The sequence below is a fragment of the Sinohyriopsis cumingii genome, chromosome 4 (assembly GCF_028554795.1).
Source record: "Sinohyriopsis cumingii isolate HCF-2022 chromosome 4, ASM2855479v2, whole genome shotgun sequence".
Classification (NCBI taxonomy): domain Eukaryota; kingdom Metazoa; phylum Mollusca; class Bivalvia; order Unionida; family Unionidae; genus Sinohyriopsis; species Sinohyriopsis cumingii.
The window spans coordinates 142,082,996-142,105,282 of record NC_142964.1 but is presented as its reverse complement, the minus strand read 5'-3'; the positions used below and the strand labels follow the sequence as shown (position 1 = coordinate 142,105,282).

At 34.8% G+C, this 22,287-nt stretch overlaps 1 protein-coding gene across 3 annotated transcripts in view; it reads left to right on the top strand.

The window, feature by feature from the left end:
* The window catches only part of LOC149802224 (dedicator of cytokinesis protein 4-like), a 365,588-nt gene that overhangs the window by 306,339 nt on the left and 36,962 nt on the right, over positions 1–22,287 (top strand). For all 3 annotated transcript variants that reach the window (XM_089956651.1, XM_089956650.1, XM_089956649.1), the window contains 3 exons: positions 2,720–2,746; positions 14,711–14,799; positions 16,497–16,542. In XM_089956651.1, coding sequence (XP_089812777.1) covers positions 2,720–2,746; positions 14,711–14,799; positions 16,497–16,542 — 162 coding nt within the window. The remainder of the gene's footprint in view (positions 1–2,719; positions 2,747–14,710; positions 14,800–16,496; positions 16,543–22,287) is intronic.

The following is a 22,287-nucleotide window of genomic DNA, read 5'->3' as shown; positions in this document are numbered from 1 at the left end:
CGTGTTGGACCTACACATTTGGAAAATGTGAACAATACTTTCCGATGGAGATTTTTTTCACTGACTTAATTCAGATGTCTTGTTCACATGGGGAGTTCAAAACCTTCAAATTCTTCATCGTCATCATTATCGCCAACAATATCACACCATTCTTGATGTATACATACCCTCTCTTCTTGATTTATCTTTATGAGATCAAAATTTCTGATATTTTCAATTATTTAGTCCCCAGATAATTCCAATTCATCATCAGATGAGTCTGCCATTTTGGATGTACTCCGGTGAATTCAAAGATTTCCATTTATAAATCGGACCCCCCTCTCTTGTAAAGAACCTACCTTAAAGTCTCAATGTATCCAAATAGTACGCAAATGAATCAATGTATGACATAAATATTTACTATAGGGGAATCCCAGACATTGACCAATCAGAGAATTTATCGCCAAAACGAGACAGGTATGTGAGACTGAAATACCGGTCTACAGTGTTGAGCAGGAGTTATTGTTCCTGGACCACCTTACTGGTCTGTAGAGTTGAAAGGGTTAAACAAGAAATACTTAAAACAGTGACTTATCAGAAAATCTTTCATTGGTATGTGCTTACACATGTGTAAGAAAATTGGCAACTGAATTGTATAACTAGTTACATTGTGTACACACCAACTCAATTCATTGTAGCCATGGTAGTAATTCCGTTGAAAATGTGCACATGGGAGAAGAATTTACTAATTTCTCTGCTAGATTCTGTTAGAATCTGAATACTTAATTTCTTGCTTATACTCTTGCACTAACTTATTAAACACTGTCTTTTCTGAAACATTTAGATATGCATGTCCAAATGGACTGATTTTTGACTGTCACTAAAATACATAAATTAGACATTGGGATTTCTAAAATAAAACTTGTAATACGGATTGAAATATTCATAAACTAAAATTTAATGATGGGGTCAGGAATACTTACCCCATAATGTACTAGAGATGAACAATTCATCAGGTGTAAAACTGCCTCAACCTTGTTTGGGAGTAAACCATTTGATTTCATGGGTAAAGAGTGAAACCCACCCCCCCTCTAAAAAAGCAGTTATTTTCTAAAAGACTGAAAAAATAAATAAAATAAAGCCCTACATTCATTTAAATGTGTTGACAACTGTGCAGAAATCAAGGAATGATATTATTTGAGCAAGTCTTTCCACTCCTACAACTTAAATGGTTCTGTTACAGTTGGTCTTTAACAGACGTAAATTAAATCTAGCGTTATGATGATATGTGTCCTGTGTTTTTTTGAGTGATTTGAAGCCGATGTCTACATCTCAGCCTTGAAAGTAAGAAGGATTTGTCGGATAATAAGCATGTGTGTAGCCATGTGATGACTGCAAATTTAGATGAAAAACTTGACATGGAGTTTTATTTATATTTACGGAATTAACTGAGGGAAGATGAAGATGTGGGGTCGATTGGCACATATATATGACGTTTACCAAAATTGTTTCTGGCAAAAGTGATAAAAATGTTTCAGCAAAGGAATTGTTTGGTGCAGGTGTGTATGACAGAGGATTGAGCAAGTTTTGGATGGTATATTGTTTTACCTTAAATTCCCATACAAAATTTTCCACTTGGTTTGGATATGGAATCCATACATACTTTTACAGAAATATCCATATGGACATTTTTAGTCTATAGCCCTGTTACCTCATAGAGAAATTTCAATCACAAATTCTCACTGATATTTTCAGAAATGTTGGCATTGTCAGTGATATTTCAGTCACAACATTTCACTGATATTTTCAGAAGTTTTGGTAAAATCTCCTAAAATACATTAATTTTATATATAAAAAAGGACATTTGAGTGAATGTCAAAATAATTTCACTGTGATTTTGCTGAAATTTCAGTCACATTTTCACTAGGGTATGATTTTTGTAGAGCATATTTTAATAGGAGGCAAAAAAAAATATTATTCAGAGTAAACATCAGATTAAGTCCAAAATCCACCTGCACCAAATTTTCTAAGTCCAAAGATTCATCTGTGCTTGTACTACCAGATATTAATATTCTTATCATGTTTACATTTTCTTTACTTATCTGTTTTTAAACATCTGTGGAAATAAATTAAAGAAAATTGACATACATGTGTTTCTTCAAATTTATGAGTATATTCATCCTTCCACATCAGCTACACTGACATATACATGTACTCTAACTCCCACCGATATGTCTATTTGAATCAGATAGTTTGGTTATTAATTCTTCAGAGAGTATTTTCCATGATAAGGTATATTAACTTATTTCTAAATCCAGGTGATAAACTTTATTAGATCACTGCATTTTGGGTGATTGATTTTGTATGACAAATTGCTGAGCTAACATCTTTCGACTATTGTTTACCTTGGATAGGGCAATGAATGCACACAGGATGCATCAACGGTGAATATTAAGATGACTTAATAGTTTTATTGTTCATGGTTTAGACGTAAGTAGGTCAACAGTTACCGGCTTTTTAAGGCACTAACAGCTTTTAGAAAGAGTTATATATTTCTTTGCTTGATTAATAAATTAAACTCTTGTTAATTTTCTCTCTTAAGCTTTGTAAAATACTTTAAAAAAATTAATATACAGTTTCTGGAGCTATGCCACAACTGTGTTATATCCAAATTCATGTTATAACAATGTGTGTTATAGCAGTTTTTACAAAATGGATATATGTCAGTGTCTCATTCCAGAAAAGAGGATTGGATATCGAGGAAGATGTAAGTTTGGTTCCTTGATTGCGTTGATGGTGTTTTGCTATTATTTTGTGTAGATAGTAATCTTCAATTCTAAATGAAATTGTGTTACAAATACTTTGGTTTATACACCCAAGGTCTTGTAATTTTAAAACTTTGTAACACTCCTTCTATCTCACATGAGTACTCATACTCGATTTAAAATTTTTGATTTAACAGTAACAATAACTTACCCATCACTGTTGTATAGCTTTTGCCATTTGTGTCAGTATACCTTGTCTGTTCCGTTGTGAATACATCCTCCCACAGAGTGGAGAATTGTCAGTAAGACACAATCCACAAATGCACCTTGCATGTCCATGTGCAGAACAGCTATCTTTTTCAATGACACCTTGTTGTGGCTGTGTCGTTCATCACAGACCAGAGAAGAATTGCTTGTTGTAAGTTTAAACCATGTTGCTGTTTTCCCTTCTACAATTATCTTTGTGTTTCATTACAGCCATTTTGTCTTCCATTTATATGCCCTTTTTAATAATTAGTCAGGTAATAATGGAACACAGGCCTTACATGAACTTAATAGAAATTTAAATTCCTTTATTTGAAATATTAATGAAAGCATCAGTTTGGTGAATCATTGTGTACCTTGTGAAACTAACTGGGTTGCATGCAGCATGCGCTGTATAAAAAAATGGGCAAGTTTCACATGATATAATACATATTTTCATTATTATTGTTCTCTTTCAGATTTTTTTCTTCAGAGAACAATGTCATAACAGTCTCTGGAAAAGTCTGGCCACAAGAAGAGTCTATAGGGCACTCACCCAGATTTCTTCGCATGTTCAGAGCGCATACATAAGAATTGTACTTTGTGCACAATATGTAATCCTTAAAATAATGGAATCTAGCTATTTCTAGATGTACATAGTGAGGGCTGAGGAAGTGTCAGTCTCCCTCATCATCTGAATTTTCAGTTTTTCTCTTACTGATCCCCAAGAAGCCAAGGAGTAGATCGATCACCTCCCTTTAAAGGGAGGAGAAGTTGAACACCACTCATAATTACAGTAGTATAATGTGGCTTCCATGAAGATGGAAGTGCATCGCTTATCTCAGGATAGCATATCACACTGCCAGATGGCAAGAGCAGCATTGCACCATGATAGAAGACAAATTACACTCAGTCATATACATGTTGCCTGTCTGTTGACCTGTCTTATCAACAGTCGATATTTGGTGAAAGATCACTAGCAAGCTTATCAAAGTGACTGGCCAATGTATGGTGATCAGTCACCAGTCACTTTGTCATGATGACTGGCCGATGTATAGTGATCAGTCACCAGTCACTTCATCACGATGACTAGTTAATGTATGATGATCAGTCACCAGTCACTTTGTCATGATGAATAGTCACTGAATGATGATCAGTCACTAGTCGCTTTGTCAAGATGACTAGTCAGTGTATGGTGATCAGTCACATCATCATGGTGACTAGTCAGTGTATGATGCTCAGCTAGTCAATGTTTGGTGATCAGTCTCCAGCCACTTCATTGTGATGACTAGTCAGTGTATGGTGGTCAGTCACCAGTCACTTCATCATGGTGACTAGTTACTGTATGGTGATCAGTCACCAGTCACATTATCATGGTGACTAGTCAGTGTATGATGATCAGCTAGTCAATGTATGGTGATCAGTCTCTAGTCACTGCATCGTGATGACTAGGCAATGTATGGTGATCAGTCTCTAGTCGCTTCATCATGGTGACTAGTCAGTTTATGGTGATCAGTCACCAGTCACATCATCATAGTGACTAGTCAGTGTATGATGATCAGCTAGTCAATGTATGGTGAGCCGTCTCCAGTCACTTCGTAGTGATGACTAGTCAGTGTATGGTGATCAGTCACCAGTCACTTCATCCTGGTGACTAGTCAGTGTATGGTGATCAGTCACCAGTCTCTTGTGCATGGTGACTAGTCAGTGTATGGTGATCAGTCACCAGTCACTTCATCATGGTGACTAGTCAGTATATGGTAATCAGTCGCCAGTCACATTATCATGGTGACTAGTCAGTGTATGATGCTCAGCTAGTCAATGTTTGGTGATCAGTCTCCAGTCACTTCATTGTGATGACTAGTCAGTGTATGGTGATCAGTCACCAGTCACTTCATCATGGTGACTAGTTACTGTATGTTGATCAGTCACCAGTCACTTCATCATGGTGACTAGTCAGTATATGGTAATCAGTCACCAGTCACATTATCATGGTGACTAGTCAGTGTATGATGATCAGCTAGTCAATGTATAGTGATCAGTCTCTAGTCACTGCATCATGATGACTAGTCATTGTATGGTGATCAGTCTCTAGTCACTTCATCATGGTAACTAGTCAGTTTATGGTGATCAGTCACCAGTCACATCATCATAGTGACTAGTCAGTGTATGATGATCAGCTAGTCAATGTATGGTGATCAGTCTCCAGTCACTTCATCATGGTGATTAGTCAGTGTATGGTGATCAGTCACTTGGTGACTGGTCAAATCATACTGATCAGATTGTACTGTTCACTGACTTTACACCAGTCATTACTGAGAGTATGGGGATAAGAATCATATCATGTTGCTCCCTCTCCCCACTCTAGCAGCTGATCCAGTACAGGATTGGAAGCCTGCCCAGCTTGTCCAAACTAAGGATCAGGATTGGATTGGCATCCCCTGTTTCCTATTTATTATCCCAGTAAAATCTGTATGGATTTGGGTTCGTCCACCTCAGAGTAATTGGTCCATTATGCCCTCTACTAGACCCTGAACCCAGAATAGAGGTGACGCCATAGCTCATAATCTGCCATCACCTTCTTCCACATCAGGTGGCTTCCACTAGGAGGCACAGCAACATCTAGGAAAGATTAGCAGTCTCATCTTCAACCTGGAACTTCTAGAATGCATAGAACCCCTTCTCACCACGGTGAAGAGGTATGGAAAATGGCACTTCCACTAAAGAACATAATGATGCCAGCCACTCTCCAGCTTGTTCTTCATGTTTTATCTATCATTAACTCTAAGTAGTATGATTTTGAAACAACTCATTTGATGCCTCCAATAAGGCCCACCAGCTCTATGGGAGTAGTAGCATCTTGCCTCCAATTACTGATAACCCAGATACTCCAGTTCTTCACTGTCTGGCTGATCCACAATGTTTAGGGTCAGTCCCTCCATTAAGAACTGCTCCATTATTGGGTCACAGCAATTTGGTTGGACCTCATACCCAACCTCCAGAAGTGAGCTCATTCCATTACAGACTTCATTTATGTGGGAATTAACTTCCTCATGTACATAAAGATATGGGTTGAGTCAGGGATTCTCTATCAGTTCCAATCTTTTTGGGACTGTATTTTCATCATCATTTGAGCTTGTGGATGAATCTTGGGCAGGTTCCTGACTGGGATCCCCGTGCATTCACCCAGTCCCTTCTCTTGTTTGCCCACAGATCAGATTCCAGTTGGGGCACTCATTTAAATAGAACAGAATAATTTTGCAGACTCTGGACAAATCATCCATCATGTCAGCAATCCAGAATTTAAAGCTGGAGTTCAGGCTTTGCAAGGGTGCATCTACAGAGTAAGGGGTCAGTGTGTTATGATCCTGTCTTCCAACATGTCTCTCATAATGAATCTATCATGCCAAGGATGCATGCATCCCCCTTCTCTCTCTGTGGAGATCTGTAATCTCCTTTGCTGGGCAACCTGAAAGAACATTGCCTTCTGAGTTCACAACATTCTGGAAAAGACACATGTATTAGCAACCACTTTGTGCAGAACAGGCAAAACAGTCTGAATGGAATGGGCTCTTCATTATCCTTTAATAAAGTCTTTGTCTCACTGTGGGGAAAGCCTGTCGTGGACGTGTTTGTGACTAGGCTCAACAACAGACTTTCCTTCGACATTTCTTTAGTTCTGGACCAGAGAGCATGGGAATTTGATGCATTCAGGTTCTAGTGGGATTGTGTGTTCTCTTAGACTGTTACCTTAAGTTCTACAATAAGTCAAATGTCCACTATTGACATCATTCTTATAGCCCCACTGTGGCTGCAGTGATCATCTAGACCTCTTGATAGACTAAATCAAGTCTCTACTTCACAGATCTTCTGTTGCAAAACATGGAATTCACAATAACCCACACATTCTTCACCTTCACAATTGGCTCATATCAGGCTATATTTCCACCAGAGCAAGCTTTTTTGTCAGATTGCCAGTTGCATCATTCAGGCCTCGAGTGCTTTGACATACAAAGCCTGTGATGCCACTTGGAGATTCTTCTGCAATTGGTGCAGTAGAAAAACACTGATCCCACTGTAACTTCCATTGCTGATTTTGCTTAGTTCCTATTTGAGACCAAAATATGTTCAGCATAAACTATCAAGGGTTTGATAGCTGCCATTTCCAACACACTTAAAATCTCTGGGCATAGCAATTAGTTCAGATTCATACCTTGCTGATCTCATTTTGTATTCTGAGCTGCAGAGACCTGTTTCTTGCCCTCAGATGGAACCTATCTTGTTTTTTATGGTCTTTAACCAAAAGCCCCTATGAACCAATGAGTGAGGCATACTTTCAGGACCTCAGACTCAAGACTGTTTTTACTTGATTTGGCATCTGCAAGAAGATGCACCAAGATTAATGCATTGTCTATTGATACAGGCTGTTTCCATTTTAATGGCAGTTTTGCATCTGTTTCTTTCCTTTGTCAACAGCATGATTCCAAACTAAAATCAGTTACCTTTGCTCCATTACCTATGGAGATTCCCAGTCTCAGTCAAATCTGTGCCAGAGATAATCAGGACAGGCTTTTATGCATTTTTATCTAAATGCCTTGAAAGCAAAAAAGAATGATAGGAAATATCTTTTCCATTCCTCTTAAGGACTCTCATATTGGATTGTCACTACGATCCCTTACTGACAGAGACCTTTCCTTTATGAAACTTAAAGCCCATGAGGTTTGAGCCTCACTGACTCATGGGCCTATTTAAATCATTCTTCCATTGAGGGCATAATGAAGGCAGCATTTTTGGTAATCCCATACTACCTTCTCCTCCTGCCTCTGCTGATTTTGAACAAAGCCAACCCCTTAAGTGACAAAATCAGCTATGCATTAGTGATGGGTAAATTACTGCAGCTGTTAAAATGGAATGTGTGAGTGGGATCAACTCATTTTAATTATGCAGTATTTACCCATCACTAATGCCAGATGCCCTCATCCACCCTTATCTGATGTTGTGGCATAATCATGGTCAATGAAAAATGACTATTCTGTGCATGGGCTTGCAAGGTGCATGAGTGGACCTTGTCTAATTGACAATTTTCTATTGAATAGACAATGTTTTTTAAATAAAAAAAATTAAAATCTACTCATTAGTGATGGGTAAGTATTGCATACTTAAAATCAGTTTTACCAAAAAAACAACTTTATTTTTCAAAAACTTTAGAATCATGAATATATCAGAATTCTCTTATTATTTGTAATATGCCTCTTTGTAGATAGCTGCTGTTAAGGTCTGGGAAACAGTTTAAATAGCTGCTGTTAAGGTCTGGGAAACAGTTTAAATAGCTGCTGTTAAGGTCTGGGAAACAGTTTAACACTTCATGTCATAGAGTCTGTTAAAGTGTAGGTTGTTTTGGGGCATGTTCCAAAGTCACAGAGTGCAGTGTGCTATAAATAGAATATGTTGCCAAAATGAGCCTGTGCCAATAGGCCAGCTTGTAAAAATTTATAGCAGTGTAGTAAAATTTTAGCCATATTACCTTTTTGTAAATATTTTTCTATGGATGGATACATTTTAAGAGTAGAATCAGATCTTTATAGTTGTATAATTATTTTTTACTAAAGAATTTGTAATATGCTTAAAATTCCTGAGAGAACTCATTCACCATCAAGTCACTGAAGCTGCGTGATCAACTTAGTGGACTTTTCTCAACCTCTAATTATACTGGTTCATTGTTTGCATCTTTTGCACTAAATATCTAAATTTGGTAAATTATTTTCCAAAATCAATGTTGCCAGGCAAATATCAGAGCCTATATCTGACTTTTTGAAACCTTAATAGTCATAATATTTTTCATCCAAACACAAGAAAATGCTGAATGAAATCCATGTACTCCATTATGGAGAGTGGAGAATCTGTCCCAGTTACTTTGAAAAGCAGATTATGACTAAATCTTAACTTGCAATACATGGCCTAATGGTCATTTACCTAAATGCCAGCAGTTTTCAATAGAGGGTTTTTCCCAAAGGTGTTATTATGAAAACCAGCTCAAAATGGTTGTAGTTTACTGCAGTGTCAAAACGTGCTTCATTGCAAATCGTGCTGAGGCATTGAAAAGTGCTTCAATTGGAATGTGATAGAAACTTCCAAAAGTGTGTATGCGAGATAAAGGGTCATGTTCACTCAGATCCTAAAATCTATGGAAAAAGTAGTTTCATATTTCACAGTAAAGTTGATGTTTACCTATTTGAAGGAGTAAATTAGTTTTGGGGCTTGAACTATTAATGATGGAACAAAATTAAAGATCAAAAACCCATAAATAAAAGTTATAAAAAATGTTCCACTTCCAAGTTCATTTTTAAATCAAACACACAGGGATATTTTATTAAACTGGTTACATTTTTTTTATGAGTGTATTCCAAGGTAACAGAATTTGTTTGAAATTTCAGTCAACAGTAAAATTCAGTAAGACTTGCTCAAGTTAATATGAACAAATACCATCTGCCCAACCTTATACGCATCACATGTGATGTGGCTAAAGGAGACATCTTTTCTTGGCAGATTGCAGCATATCCAAAGAGGTGTATTCATTTAGATCAGCCCAAAAAAATTGTATTCAGTAGTTTTGAGCATTGCTTATTTTTCTTTTGACTACAGGACCTCTATTTATTTCCTTTCAATATATGGTGGAAGGGTCTGGCATAATTTCTTCGCATCTGGTGTGTTTGTTTTCTGCAGCTTGAAATATCTTACTACACTGATTTATCTGTGTATACTGTTTGCAGTGTAGAGCCAGATCTGTGATCATGTACTACTCTTTCAGATCTGTTATCACATACTCCACTGACATAGCCACCATCGTGTACAACAGTGACAGATTATTTTTACTGCATATTTCACTGGCATCTGCTGTGACATACCTGTCATCACATACCTTATGTGCTCGCTTATGAGGCAAACTGCAAAGACCCAAATCTGCCATTGCAGATCCGGATCTGTGCAGTTTGTTAGGAGTAACCAGTAAAACAGACAATACAGACCCTGATCTGCAGGCACATTATGATATGGCATATCAGGATCTTTGTTGTTTTCAATTTGATTTGACTTATAAGCAAGTATAGATGGTACAAGAATGGCAGATCACTATGCATCATATAGTTGACTGGCAGATCTGACATTACAGCATATTCGGCAATGGCAGATAGTTGTCCTATTTCATTCTGCTTTTTAGTTTTTCAAGCAAGTATCGTAGAACCTGACTTGCTGTTGCAACAACTACTGTCTCAGCTTTTTTCGCTATTATAGTTCTGACTGATCACAATAATGCTAAAAATTAGATGAAATTGATTAAATGAATTATTTGAAATTTTCAAATTCACCTCCTATGTCTATTTGCTAACACTGTTTCCACTGGAATTAATTGACTTAACACCACACCATCTAATACCTTATGACTTTATATGAGAGATTCGAGATCTTGTACACTAATAGTTTTGGACTGGTAAGTCAGTTTGTGCATAAAGGAGTGAGCTGTTTGATATTGTTCAGCCATATTGGGATGTTTCCCCAAGCAACTCTTCTGCAAATTGTTTTTCATTGCATCTTTACTCATCAAATTAAACCCATCTGGCATGCATGCAGTCAAACTGATGAAGCTAGTCATGATCATCAAAGAGGTATAGCTAAAATAGTCATGATCATCAAGAGGTATAGCTAGAATTGTAATGATCATCAAGAGGTATAGCTAGAATAGTCATGATCATCAAGAGGTATAGCTGGAATAGTCATGATCATCAAGAGGTATAGCTAGAATAGTCATGATCATCTAGAGGTATAGCTAGAATAGTCATCATGGGCAACTTCCAACAGCAGCAAGATAATTGATTTTTAAAGTCATACCCTATGGTTTAAATTAATGTATAAGACCAGGTCGCAGGCCATATTTTGGCCACCCCTGCTTTAGAATAGCATAGGATTACATTATAAAAGCATATGACTTGGAGTGGAAACAGATGTAGGAATCCTGGCATTGAGATATGGGATGTTGGTTTAAAAATTTAAAATAAAAGACTTGAATAATTTCCATCCAATATTTTAGCAATATTGTGTTTTTATTTAGTCCCATGTCAAAACAGGTGCAAGTTACAGAGATCCCAGAGACAACTATAGGTTGACAGTATAAACAGATAACTTCATGTTATGCTGGTTCAGGAGTTTTCAAAGGGCTTAAATTATTTGCACTATCATAGGAAATAAAGTTAAATGATTTTATATTTCCTAATTGCTTCTTTGATACTTATCAGTAATATTTTCTTCATTTGATAGATTGATAACTACTGTTTTATTGATTATTAATATTTTCATTTTTATTTCTTGTTGATTTGGTGAGATGTAGTTGTCACTTTTCTACTGGGAGTTCCTGATTTGTCTGTCTCACCTGCTTAAGTATCACAATGAAATTTTTTTAAGTTTTCAAATGCATGCATCCAAAACTTTATGATAATATTACTGTGGGTTTAATGTCTGTATACTGATACACTGGGAGTTCTCAACAGTTTATATCCTGATACACTAGGAGTTCCCTACGGTCTATACCCTGATACAATTGTAGTTCCCTACAGTACACTAAGAGTTATCTGCAGTACACTAGGAGTTCCTACAGTTTATACCCTGATACACTTGGAGTTCCCTAAGTTTATATCCTGATACACTAGGAGTTCTCTACAGTACACTAGGAGTTCCCTACAGTTTATACCCTGATACACTTGGAGTTCAGGGCCCCGAGTGGCCAAGTGGTCTAAAGTGCTCTCTGTTACGGATCACTGCCATCTCACCTCTGTCTGTGTGGGTTCGAGTCTCGGATTTGGCCAATGTGGGTATGTGAGAAAGCTTGCCAGTAGCTTCTCGTGGGTCGGTGATTCTTTCCGAGGTTTTCCCAGGTTCTTCCTCCACCATTAATACTGGCCACCATAATCTTCATGTGTACTGACCTGTGTATGTGGCAGGTATTGGAGTGGTCTGGATAGATAACAATAATGATAATAATAACAGTTTATTTAGTGATGGTATTAGAATATAGTAGTATCAAGTCTCCCACGAGTCTCTCAGCTCCTTTCAAACAGTCTGCATGCATGTATCTTTTTATTAATTGTGGAGCAAACAAAAGTGAAATCACAACATTTAACAAGGAATAATCAAGTGATTTGACTGTACAGTACTTTGAACATAATCAGTTTAAAACAAAAGACAGAATCGCATGCACAAAGACAAAACAGTCGCAGTAGAAACAGGAAATGTGCAAAGATATAATGACATGAAGAAATCAATTTAATATAAACTTTAAATTAAATATTAATTTAAATAATTAAGATGTGTTTCTTTAGAACTTTCAACAGAAGCAGTTGATCCATCAGATGTGGGCAAATAATTCCATATTTTTGTTGCAGAATATTTAAAACTTCATTGTAATCATTTCAGTATTTGGTTTGGGACATTTTAAGTGGTCACAATATGTTGAGCATAAAGCATATTTGCATCAAATAGTTCTTTTGTATATTCAGGCATATCACAGTTTATACGTTGTAAAGTACTGCCTTTTCTTTCGTTTTTTTTTAAAACCACGGGGGTTTATATATATTTGCCATTTCTGGATTCTCTCTTTGCATGTAGCCCTGTCATAAATGAAGGTTATGGTAATCTTGAATGGCAGGTAATTGTTGCTTTTGTTGTTTTTTTAATTGTATCTTTAGGTCAGTATCAGCCATTTCCTTTAAGTTGAGTCTAACTGCAAACAGAGATCCTGATCTGCTATAGCATAATGCACCTGCCGATCAAAGTCTATGCAGATCTGTATTTGTTCAACTGATTTGTCTAACAGACTGCACAGACCTAGATCTTCTGTTGCATAATGTGCTGGCAGATCTGGGTCGTTTCATTTCAGTTGGGTTTGTCGAGTATATACAGTAAGTGTTCATTCAGTATGCAATTCTTAATGATGATAACCGGCTTTTTAATCTTCTACAGTTCTCCAGGTCTGGTTCTTCTGCATGGATAGATAGAGGTGTAAGGAATTTGTCATTGTATCAGTCCATGCATATAGAGGTGTAAGGAATTTGTCATTGTATCAGTCCATGCATATAGAGGTGTAAGGAATTTGTCATTGTATCAGTCCATGCATATAGAAGTGTAAGGAATTTGTCATTGTATCAGTCCATGCATATAGAGGTGTAAGGAATTTGTCATTGTATCAGTCCATGCATATAGAGGTGTGAAAAACTGGAGTACTGCTTGCTTGGTACATCCTGAGGTGGACCTAATGGGTCCCAATTTGGAGATGTGCTGTATTATAAATTTAAATTTTCAGGATTGGAGACATGTGCAACAACACAGTCAAAAATTAAATTAATGCATTCTTTTGATGGCTGGCCATTGAGATAAAGGGAACCAAATAAGCTATGATGTACTGATAGAAGGCACTCGCCCCAATTCAGTCATCAGAACAGATGATATTTGTTGAGTCAAGTCACATGATCAAAGCATGACTATAACTTAAGAGTCCCAAGAAATACTGGGGCGTAAAACATGCATTTACCCAAATGGTCTATCAGTATAATTACCTGATTTATCAGACTAATACAATTTTTGAATCTTTTCATATATATTTGTAATGATAGATTTGATTTCTTTTCTTTTCTTCATCGATTCATCAACTGTATGTGCTTTGTTGCTGTGTGTGTTTTTATTTTGGTGTGTGTGTATTATATGCATGCCATTGATTGCTTTTATAGGTGTTAGAGAAGCAGATGAAATCAAGTACTGAGCTGCCATATTTTTTAAAATATGCAAACAATGTTATTATTATTATTATTATTATTATTATCATCTGATGGAAATCGTTGAACATTTAACAGGTAACCCTTACATGTTATTACCAGAGTGGTGCAAAATCGAATAATACCCCAGCATAGTTGTAACTTGAAAATGCAATACTACAAGTTACTGTAGTTTTCCTGACAAACATTCGACAGACCATCACCATACTAAAAGTACTTCATTTTGAAGTACTTTTCAAGCTCCAGTGATCATGTACTTTTAATATTTTTGGTCCATTATTTGGACGCTGCTGCTTGTACAGTCTGGAAAATGTAATTAAAATGAATGTGTAGAATCCTTTTAGAGAAATTCCAAAATCTTAACATCTTGATGACAAATCATCTTGATATATTTTGATAATGCATATCTACATAATTACATGAAGCATTTGTTTCTAATGGTCCCCCATGTCTTAGATGGTTATATTTAATTGACAAATGTTGTGACTTTTCCAAATCTTGCTAAATGTTTTTAGAAGATTATCTTATGAGAGGATTTATTGGGGGAAAAACATATGGAATTTTACGATCATGACTGAGGTCAAGGACATTTCAGTCATGCAAGCAAACTGTTGGCAATATAACATTGATTTTATTGAAAGATGTATATTTTGTTATTGCTTATTACATTGTGCCAGCTGGTACATTGTCAACTAGTGGACTGAATAGAGTAGCAGAAGTTGCCATAAGCCAAAATCGGCAAGAAACTGGATCCTTTTTATTTAATGTGTCAAGAAAATGAAAAGACAATTTTACCTTTTAAGTTTTATTAAACTGTCATGGATGATAATTTCACTTTTTTTTTGGTTAAAACTTGAACTCATAAAAATTGTGATAATTTAACTGTTATTTTCTTTCTCCCTTTAGTCTTTGGACCCTGACCCTGTCCAGTCAGTGTACTTATCAGCATCAACTTCCAGCAACATTGGATCTTTCCTGAACATCCGGGAATCTAAGTAAGTTTTGCTCCAGACCCGGCTTGTAAATTGTTAGGCTAGATTGTATTGGCCTTTGTAAGACAATTACATACATCTGCAGACAACATAGACCTAAATCTTTCATTGCATTAGTTGCCAGCAGATCAGGGTATATGCCATTCATTTTACTTCATGATTTCAAAATAAGAGTTTAGACCCTTGTAGATTATGTAATGGAGTAAATTGCTATGCTCAAAACCATGTGCTCTATCCAGTTTCTTTATAATGCTGTGATTAAGAAAACTTGATTCATCATAGATTTGATACCAGACCCCTTCCGATCCTTTCTGCAAATACTGGTATCCATTTAAACCAGGATTATAGTCTATAATGGTCATGACAGCAGTGATTATTCCAAGTCTCCACATCTGACCATACATTCTGAACATCAGAGCTAAAAAAAAATGGCATTCTTTTGTTCTCATGTGCATCTTGATGCAATGTTTGTATTTGTGCCAGTGGGCCAATGGCCCCATCAGTTTAAAAAATATGGAGCCAGCTTTCTAAACCATGAGACCACTAGTACATTAGGTGCAAACCTAGAATTTTTTATAACATTTTTACAAGTGCCACCAAACTTTAAAGGCACAGAACCACTTACCCAAAATGAAAATTGTGCCCTATGGACATCCAAAATAGTGAATATGCAGTGTGTGAAACTTTCCAAAAAGCCTTGTTATTGCTACTACTACTAAATTGACAGTCATATGGACTTTGGAGTTTCCATATAAAAAAACTTCTTATAATGCCTAGTTTGTCCTAAATGAAAATAGTGCTATTCTGAGATTCATTATGGCTGTCATGGCAACCATTTTTAAAACTTTCTTATTAATGAAAGGATGATTGTATTGACATGGCGCTGTCACTGAAAGACTTTCTGCGATGTCTACCATATTGACATGGGGTTTTCTCTAAGGTTGCTTAGGAGGTCCAGTCAGACAGGTTCAATTAAGATTGTAATTATTGGAAATTGTTTGACCTCTTACTTGACCTTATGACCAGGAGAGCCAAAAAGAACAGCACAGAATATGAAAGTGAAGGCTGCCAAATTATGACATTAAAGTAAAAGACCCACGTCTGTCTGACGTATGCAAAGTTTCGTACCTGTCCTGAAGAGTTTTGAAGTTGTGGTCCAGAAACCAAAGTGTGAAAGATGTCTGTAGAATCAAGTTATTGGATGAGTTTGATTATTAGCAGGAACTTTGCATATTAATGAGGTAATCTTTCATCTGATTGGTTAATCTTGTTACCATGCTGAAGATTGAATTCCAGTCCTAGTTTGGTCCATTTTGGTTTTAAAAAAAGCTTATAATACCATTGCTATAGACAGGTTCTGTAATACATTACATACTGATGATGTCAGATTGGCTGAATTTGTTTCCTCTCAAGACCTGGAGACTTTATATTTCTTCCAGTTTCTATAAAATTTGGGTCTTTTGTTGAACTACTTGTGATAAAGAAGCTTTCTTGAAGTACCATTGTACATGATGACTAGTTGGTATATCACGTACCATAATAAGGTCCCTTGGCTCAAAGGTCAAGGTCATCAAATGGGAATGTTACAAGATGGGCATATCATGTGGTACTCTTGCTTGTGCATGGGATTGCTTAAAAAGGAAAGATAATAGCCAGTGAATGTTTATCACTTGATTTATTTTACCTTTATTTTCTTACAGAATGTCACTCGTGGATGATGTTTTCATGGACCAGATCACGAAAAAAGTAAGTAATGAGGAGTCGGGCTTTACTAAGTATTCAGATCAGTAATTATGGATTCATTATGCAGTGGAAATCTAACCTATGGGTTATAGGTTCTAATTCCATAATAATATAAATATAAATTGTACATGTCTAGTGGAAATCTATCCTATGGTTTATAGGTTCCAGTTGCATACAAATATAATTATAAATAGTACATGTCTAGTGGAAATCTATCCTATGGGTTATAGGTTCTAATTCCAAATATATTTATAAAATGTACATGTCTAGTGGAAATCTAACCTCTGGGTTATAGGTTCTAATTCCATACTAATATAATTTATAAATTGTACATGTCTAGTGGAAATCTAACCTCTGGGTTATAGGTTCTAATTCCATACTAATATAATTTATAAATTGTACATGTCTAGTGGAAATCTAACCTCTGGGTTATAGGTTCTAATTCCATACTAATATAATTTATAAATTGTACATGTCTAGTGGAAATCTAACCTCTGGGTTATAGGTTCTAATTCCATACTAATATAATTTATAAATTGTACATGTCTAGTGGAAATCTAACCTCTGGGTTATAGGTTCTAAATCCATACTAATATAATTTATAAATTGTACATGTCTAGTGGAAATCTAACCTCTGGGTTATAGGTTCTAATTCCATACTAATATAATTTATAAATTGTACATGTCTAGTGAAAATCTATCCTATGGGTTATTGGTTCTAAATGCATACAAATATAATTATAAATTGTACATGTTTAGTGAAAATCTATCCTATGGGTTATTGGTTCTAAATGCATACAAATATAATTGTAAATTGTATATGTCTAGTGGAAATCTAACCTTTGGGTTATTGGTTCTAAATGCATATAAATATAATTATAAATTGTACATGTCTGGTGGAAATATATCCTATGCGTTATAGGTTCCAGTTGCATACTAATATTTTGTTATATATAATCCGAGTGGATGGAAATGTATGCTTTCCCATGAGGTTTAAATATCATGAAAATCACATGGAGATATTTAAAAGTATTAAAGTTTTTATTGTGTAATTTTTATATGTGTAATAAACCTGATATAATTTGATCTGTTATTATTGTGGGTCCCTGACAGTTTGGTCTGTTATTATTGTGGGTCCCTGACAGTTTGGTCTGTTATTATTGTGGGTCCCTGACAGTTTGATCCGTTATTATTGTGGATACTTTTGAGTTTGGTCTGTAGTAATGTGGGTCAGTTTCAGCTTTAAAATATATGTTTATCTTAGAATCTGTGTGGTAGATTATTTACTTCACTTTAAAATTTTTGTTCCTATAAGAGACAGACTATATGGGTTTCAGTGTAACAATCTTTGATATATGATCATTTTAAATTAATTAATTTCAAAAACAGTGTTGTGGTGTGCATGTGTTTGTTTAATTTAATTTATCAAAACCCATTAGTAATCGATATGAAAGAGCTTATTACAAGCTTGTTAAAATGGATTACTGAGTTTGAAAACTGGTAGTAATATACCTACTATAGACGGACTGGTGCAATAGCTTATATCAATGCCATCATTTACATAATGATTTTACAGATTTTCAGGAATTGGCAATCATGTAGCAGTCAGAACTTGTCTTTTCTACTTGTCCAACCAATGCTTTGGGAAAATAAAAGATGTTCAGAATAATTATGGTTTTGTACGTAATTTGTATTTTTTTGTTATAATCATGTTTTATACTTTAGTTTTTCATGCATAAAACTTTATGCTTTATAAGAACTTTGAAAATTTGTGTGTTGGAGAATAAAATAAAAATAAATTTTCCTAAAATTATTCACAAGAAAGAGAGTACAAAGAATCAAGTATTGTATTTTCAAGTCTTTCAAAATAAAATGTGTTGATCCAGCACTTAGCCACATATGAAATCATGAATAAGGGACAGTCATGCAAGCACCAGCTCCATATGACAACTGGTGCAGACTCTCTGTGCATGTTTTAACAAATGAACTCCACCAATACTATCTTGAGTTGGCCCTGTATTTTTCAGTGGAGATGGGATCGAATTGTTGTGAGTAATGTCCAAATTGCTGATTTACATATTGGCTTGAGTATGAAATGCACCTAACTGTAAACAACATGAATTCAGATCTATTGTCCCATTGTGTACTTGCAAATCAGGGTCAGCACTGTACCCATGATTGCCATTGAAGTTGCAGTGTAAACTTTGCTCTGCCAATGCTCGATACGTCAGCAGGTCTGGGTTTAGAGAATTTCTTTCAAGTTCAGGGGACCAGCCAAATAAATTTTTCCAGAAGTACAGGTGGGCTTTTGATTTTACTGACGTTCATTAATAAATATTTGCAGAGTTTCATTAAAATGAATGGGTTTGTCATCAAGCACAATCTTATTATTGGATAAATACAGTATAATGTGATCAAACATAGACTTATTATGGGATAAATACAGGATGATGTCATCAAACACAGGCTTATTATAGGATAAATACAGGATGATGTCATCAAACACAGGCTTATTATCGGATAAATACAGGATGATGTCATCAAACACAGGCTTATTATATGATAAATACAGTATAATGTGATCAAAAACAGTCTTATTATAGGATAAATACAGTATAATGTGATCAAACACATTTATTATAGGATAAATATTGTACAATGTGATCAAACACAGACTTATTATAGGATAAATACAGGATGATGACATCCAAGGCAGGCTTATTATAGGATAAATACAAAATAATGTGATCAAAAACAGCCTTATTATAGGATAAATACAGTATAATGTGATCAAACACATTTATTATAGGATAAATATTGTACAATGTGATCAAACACAGACTTATTATAGGATAAATACAGGATGATGACATCAAAGGCAGGCTTATTATAGGATAAATACAAAATAATGTGATCAAACGCAGACTTATAGGATAAATATAGGAGGATGTCATCAAACACAGACTTATTATAGGATAAATACAGTATAATGTGATCAAACACAGACTTATTATTGGATAAATACAGGATGATATCAAACACAGACTTATTATAGGATAAATATAGTATAATGTGATCAAACACAGACTTATTATAGGATAAATATAGGATGATGTCATCAAACAGATTTATTATAGGATAAATACAGTATAATGTGATCAAACACAGACTTATTATAGGATAAATACAGGATGATATCAAACACAGATTTATTATAGGATAAATATAGGATGATGTCATCAAACAGACTTATTATAGGATAAATGCAGTGATGTTTACAGTTAGATGTATGACTTGTATATGGGTAATTATGTACATGCACACAGATTGCACCCATTCTTGAGTGTGTGCATTGTGTAAAATTTCAAGCCTTGATCCTTGTTGCACCCACCATTCCATCAGCACAGCCAAAAGCATGCATTCAGTTATAAGCCTCTTGAAACTTTTCTCAGTCTTTCATATTTACAAGTTAAACTTCAAATTCTTTGACTTAAATTCTTTTACCGTATTCTACAATGCTATAGTTAACTATGGTATACCTAATTACAATGTTTCGTGACTATAGTGCTGTGAGTAACTACCTGATTACAGTGCATTGTGACTATAATGCTATAGGTAATTATGGTATGCCTAATTACAGTGTGTTGTGAGTGTAATGATATTGGTAACTATTGTATACTTAATTAGTGTATTGTAATCATAATTATATTGGTAACTATGGTATACCTAATTACAATGTATTGTGATCATAATGCTATTGGTAACTATGGTATACCTAATTACATTGTATTGTGATCATAATGCTATTGGTAACTATGGTATACCAAATTACAGTGTATTGTGATCATAATGCTATTGGTAACTATTTTATACCTAATTATAATGTTTGTGAGTATAATGCTATTGGTAACTATTGTATACTTAATTACAGTGTATTGTGATCATAATGCTATTGGTAACAATGGTATAGACCCTTTCAGTAACCTGGTTATCTCCCTCTTGTACTAGGTATATATTACATCCAGTAGGTAATTTTGCCACTGAAGAAGATAACTGCTGTCATCACTAACGAATCTGTCTTTACCAAGTGTTTTGTATTTAGTTATGTTAATCATGATGCATGAGTTATATCTAGCCCTTCTCACGGTATACAATTACTATGGAGGAAAGGACTGGGGGAAATACATGTGTATACAGCGATGCAATGAAGAAAATCAATCTCAGTCTCTCTCTCTCTCTCTCTCTCTCTTTTGCTTGGAGAACCATCACAACACACAATTTTATACAATTATTATACCTTACACATTTTTTCTGTTTTTTTTTTCTCCTTAAAATAAACAGAGTAGATAAAAATTGTAATACTAATTAATATATATATATATATATATATATATATATATATATATATATATATATATATATATATATATATATATATATATATATAAAATGGCCATTCCTAACACAAACATGATATAGCATGATTAACACAATATAGCATACACGTATAACACACACAGTACAATAGATTGCTCCTTGGTCAAGATCACTAAAATTTTGGTTCCATGATATAGAAACCAGCTGCAAGACCTAGTGTCTGAGGAAGGAAGTATATGTCGTAAAGAAATATACCAGGAAGTAAAAACAAAGGGACCAGCTCCAGGGACCTTGTGTTTCCGACCCACCATAAAATAATAAAATGCAAAGAGCAACTCCTGAACAGGAATAATAAATACTCTGTTTCTTCCAAAGTCTTTTTGATTTCCTACAGAAAAACAAACACCTACACTACATGGGATACAAAAACTCATTAAAGCCTTTAAAATTTTCGGATGGCTGGGGGTGGGGGCCACCTCAAAGGCTGATAGCTACACAACTAAAGGACAGAGAAGTGCCCACAAATAAAACAGTATATATAGCTCACAGTTAGTAAAATAACTGATAAACAGGCCAGCTGTTGTGGAACATGATTAGTGTATTATAGATTGGTAAGACTAAAATATGCATTGAAAAAATGGAACGGAATGGAAATAAAATACACACGGGATAAATGATACGCAATGGTAATAAAAAAAGCAATGGAAATTACTTTTGTTTGTTCTTAACTTTTTCATTGAAAAAAATCAAAAGAAGTTTTTAATCATCAGAGGCATGCATATCTGCTTGAACTGCACAGCAGAAAACGTAATCAATTTTCAAAACTGACGATGATAATTGTATGAAACTTGCCTATTTTAAAAAGTATGCAATCATCGTATGCAAATGGAAACTGAAACATTAAATAACATTCATTGCTGAATTTGTTGATAGTACAAATTTTTAAAACAATGGAAACAAAGTATGCAGTGGAAATTATTTATTTTGTAAATGATTTGTTTAATTAAAGAAGGTTAACAGAAGGATTTCATATTCAGATGTATATTCTAAGAATTTTGCATAATATAGAATATAGTCATGAATGAAGGTTCATAATTGACTAACTAAAATAAAATGCTACTTTCAACATTCAGTTTAATTGTAATTCATTTTTTTGTTTTTATTTATTTGTGTTGTTATTATTGTTGATTTGCAAAGGAATTGTGTGTTCATTGCTTTATTTTAAAATTATCTTGTATTTTAAAAAAAATGTAATTGCAAGTATCTGCACAGGTTATACACATACCCTTTGATATATGATTATAGCCATTGTGCCTAACAATTATCCATTAATTACTTTACTGTGCATTTATTTAGGGCTTTGAATTAGAA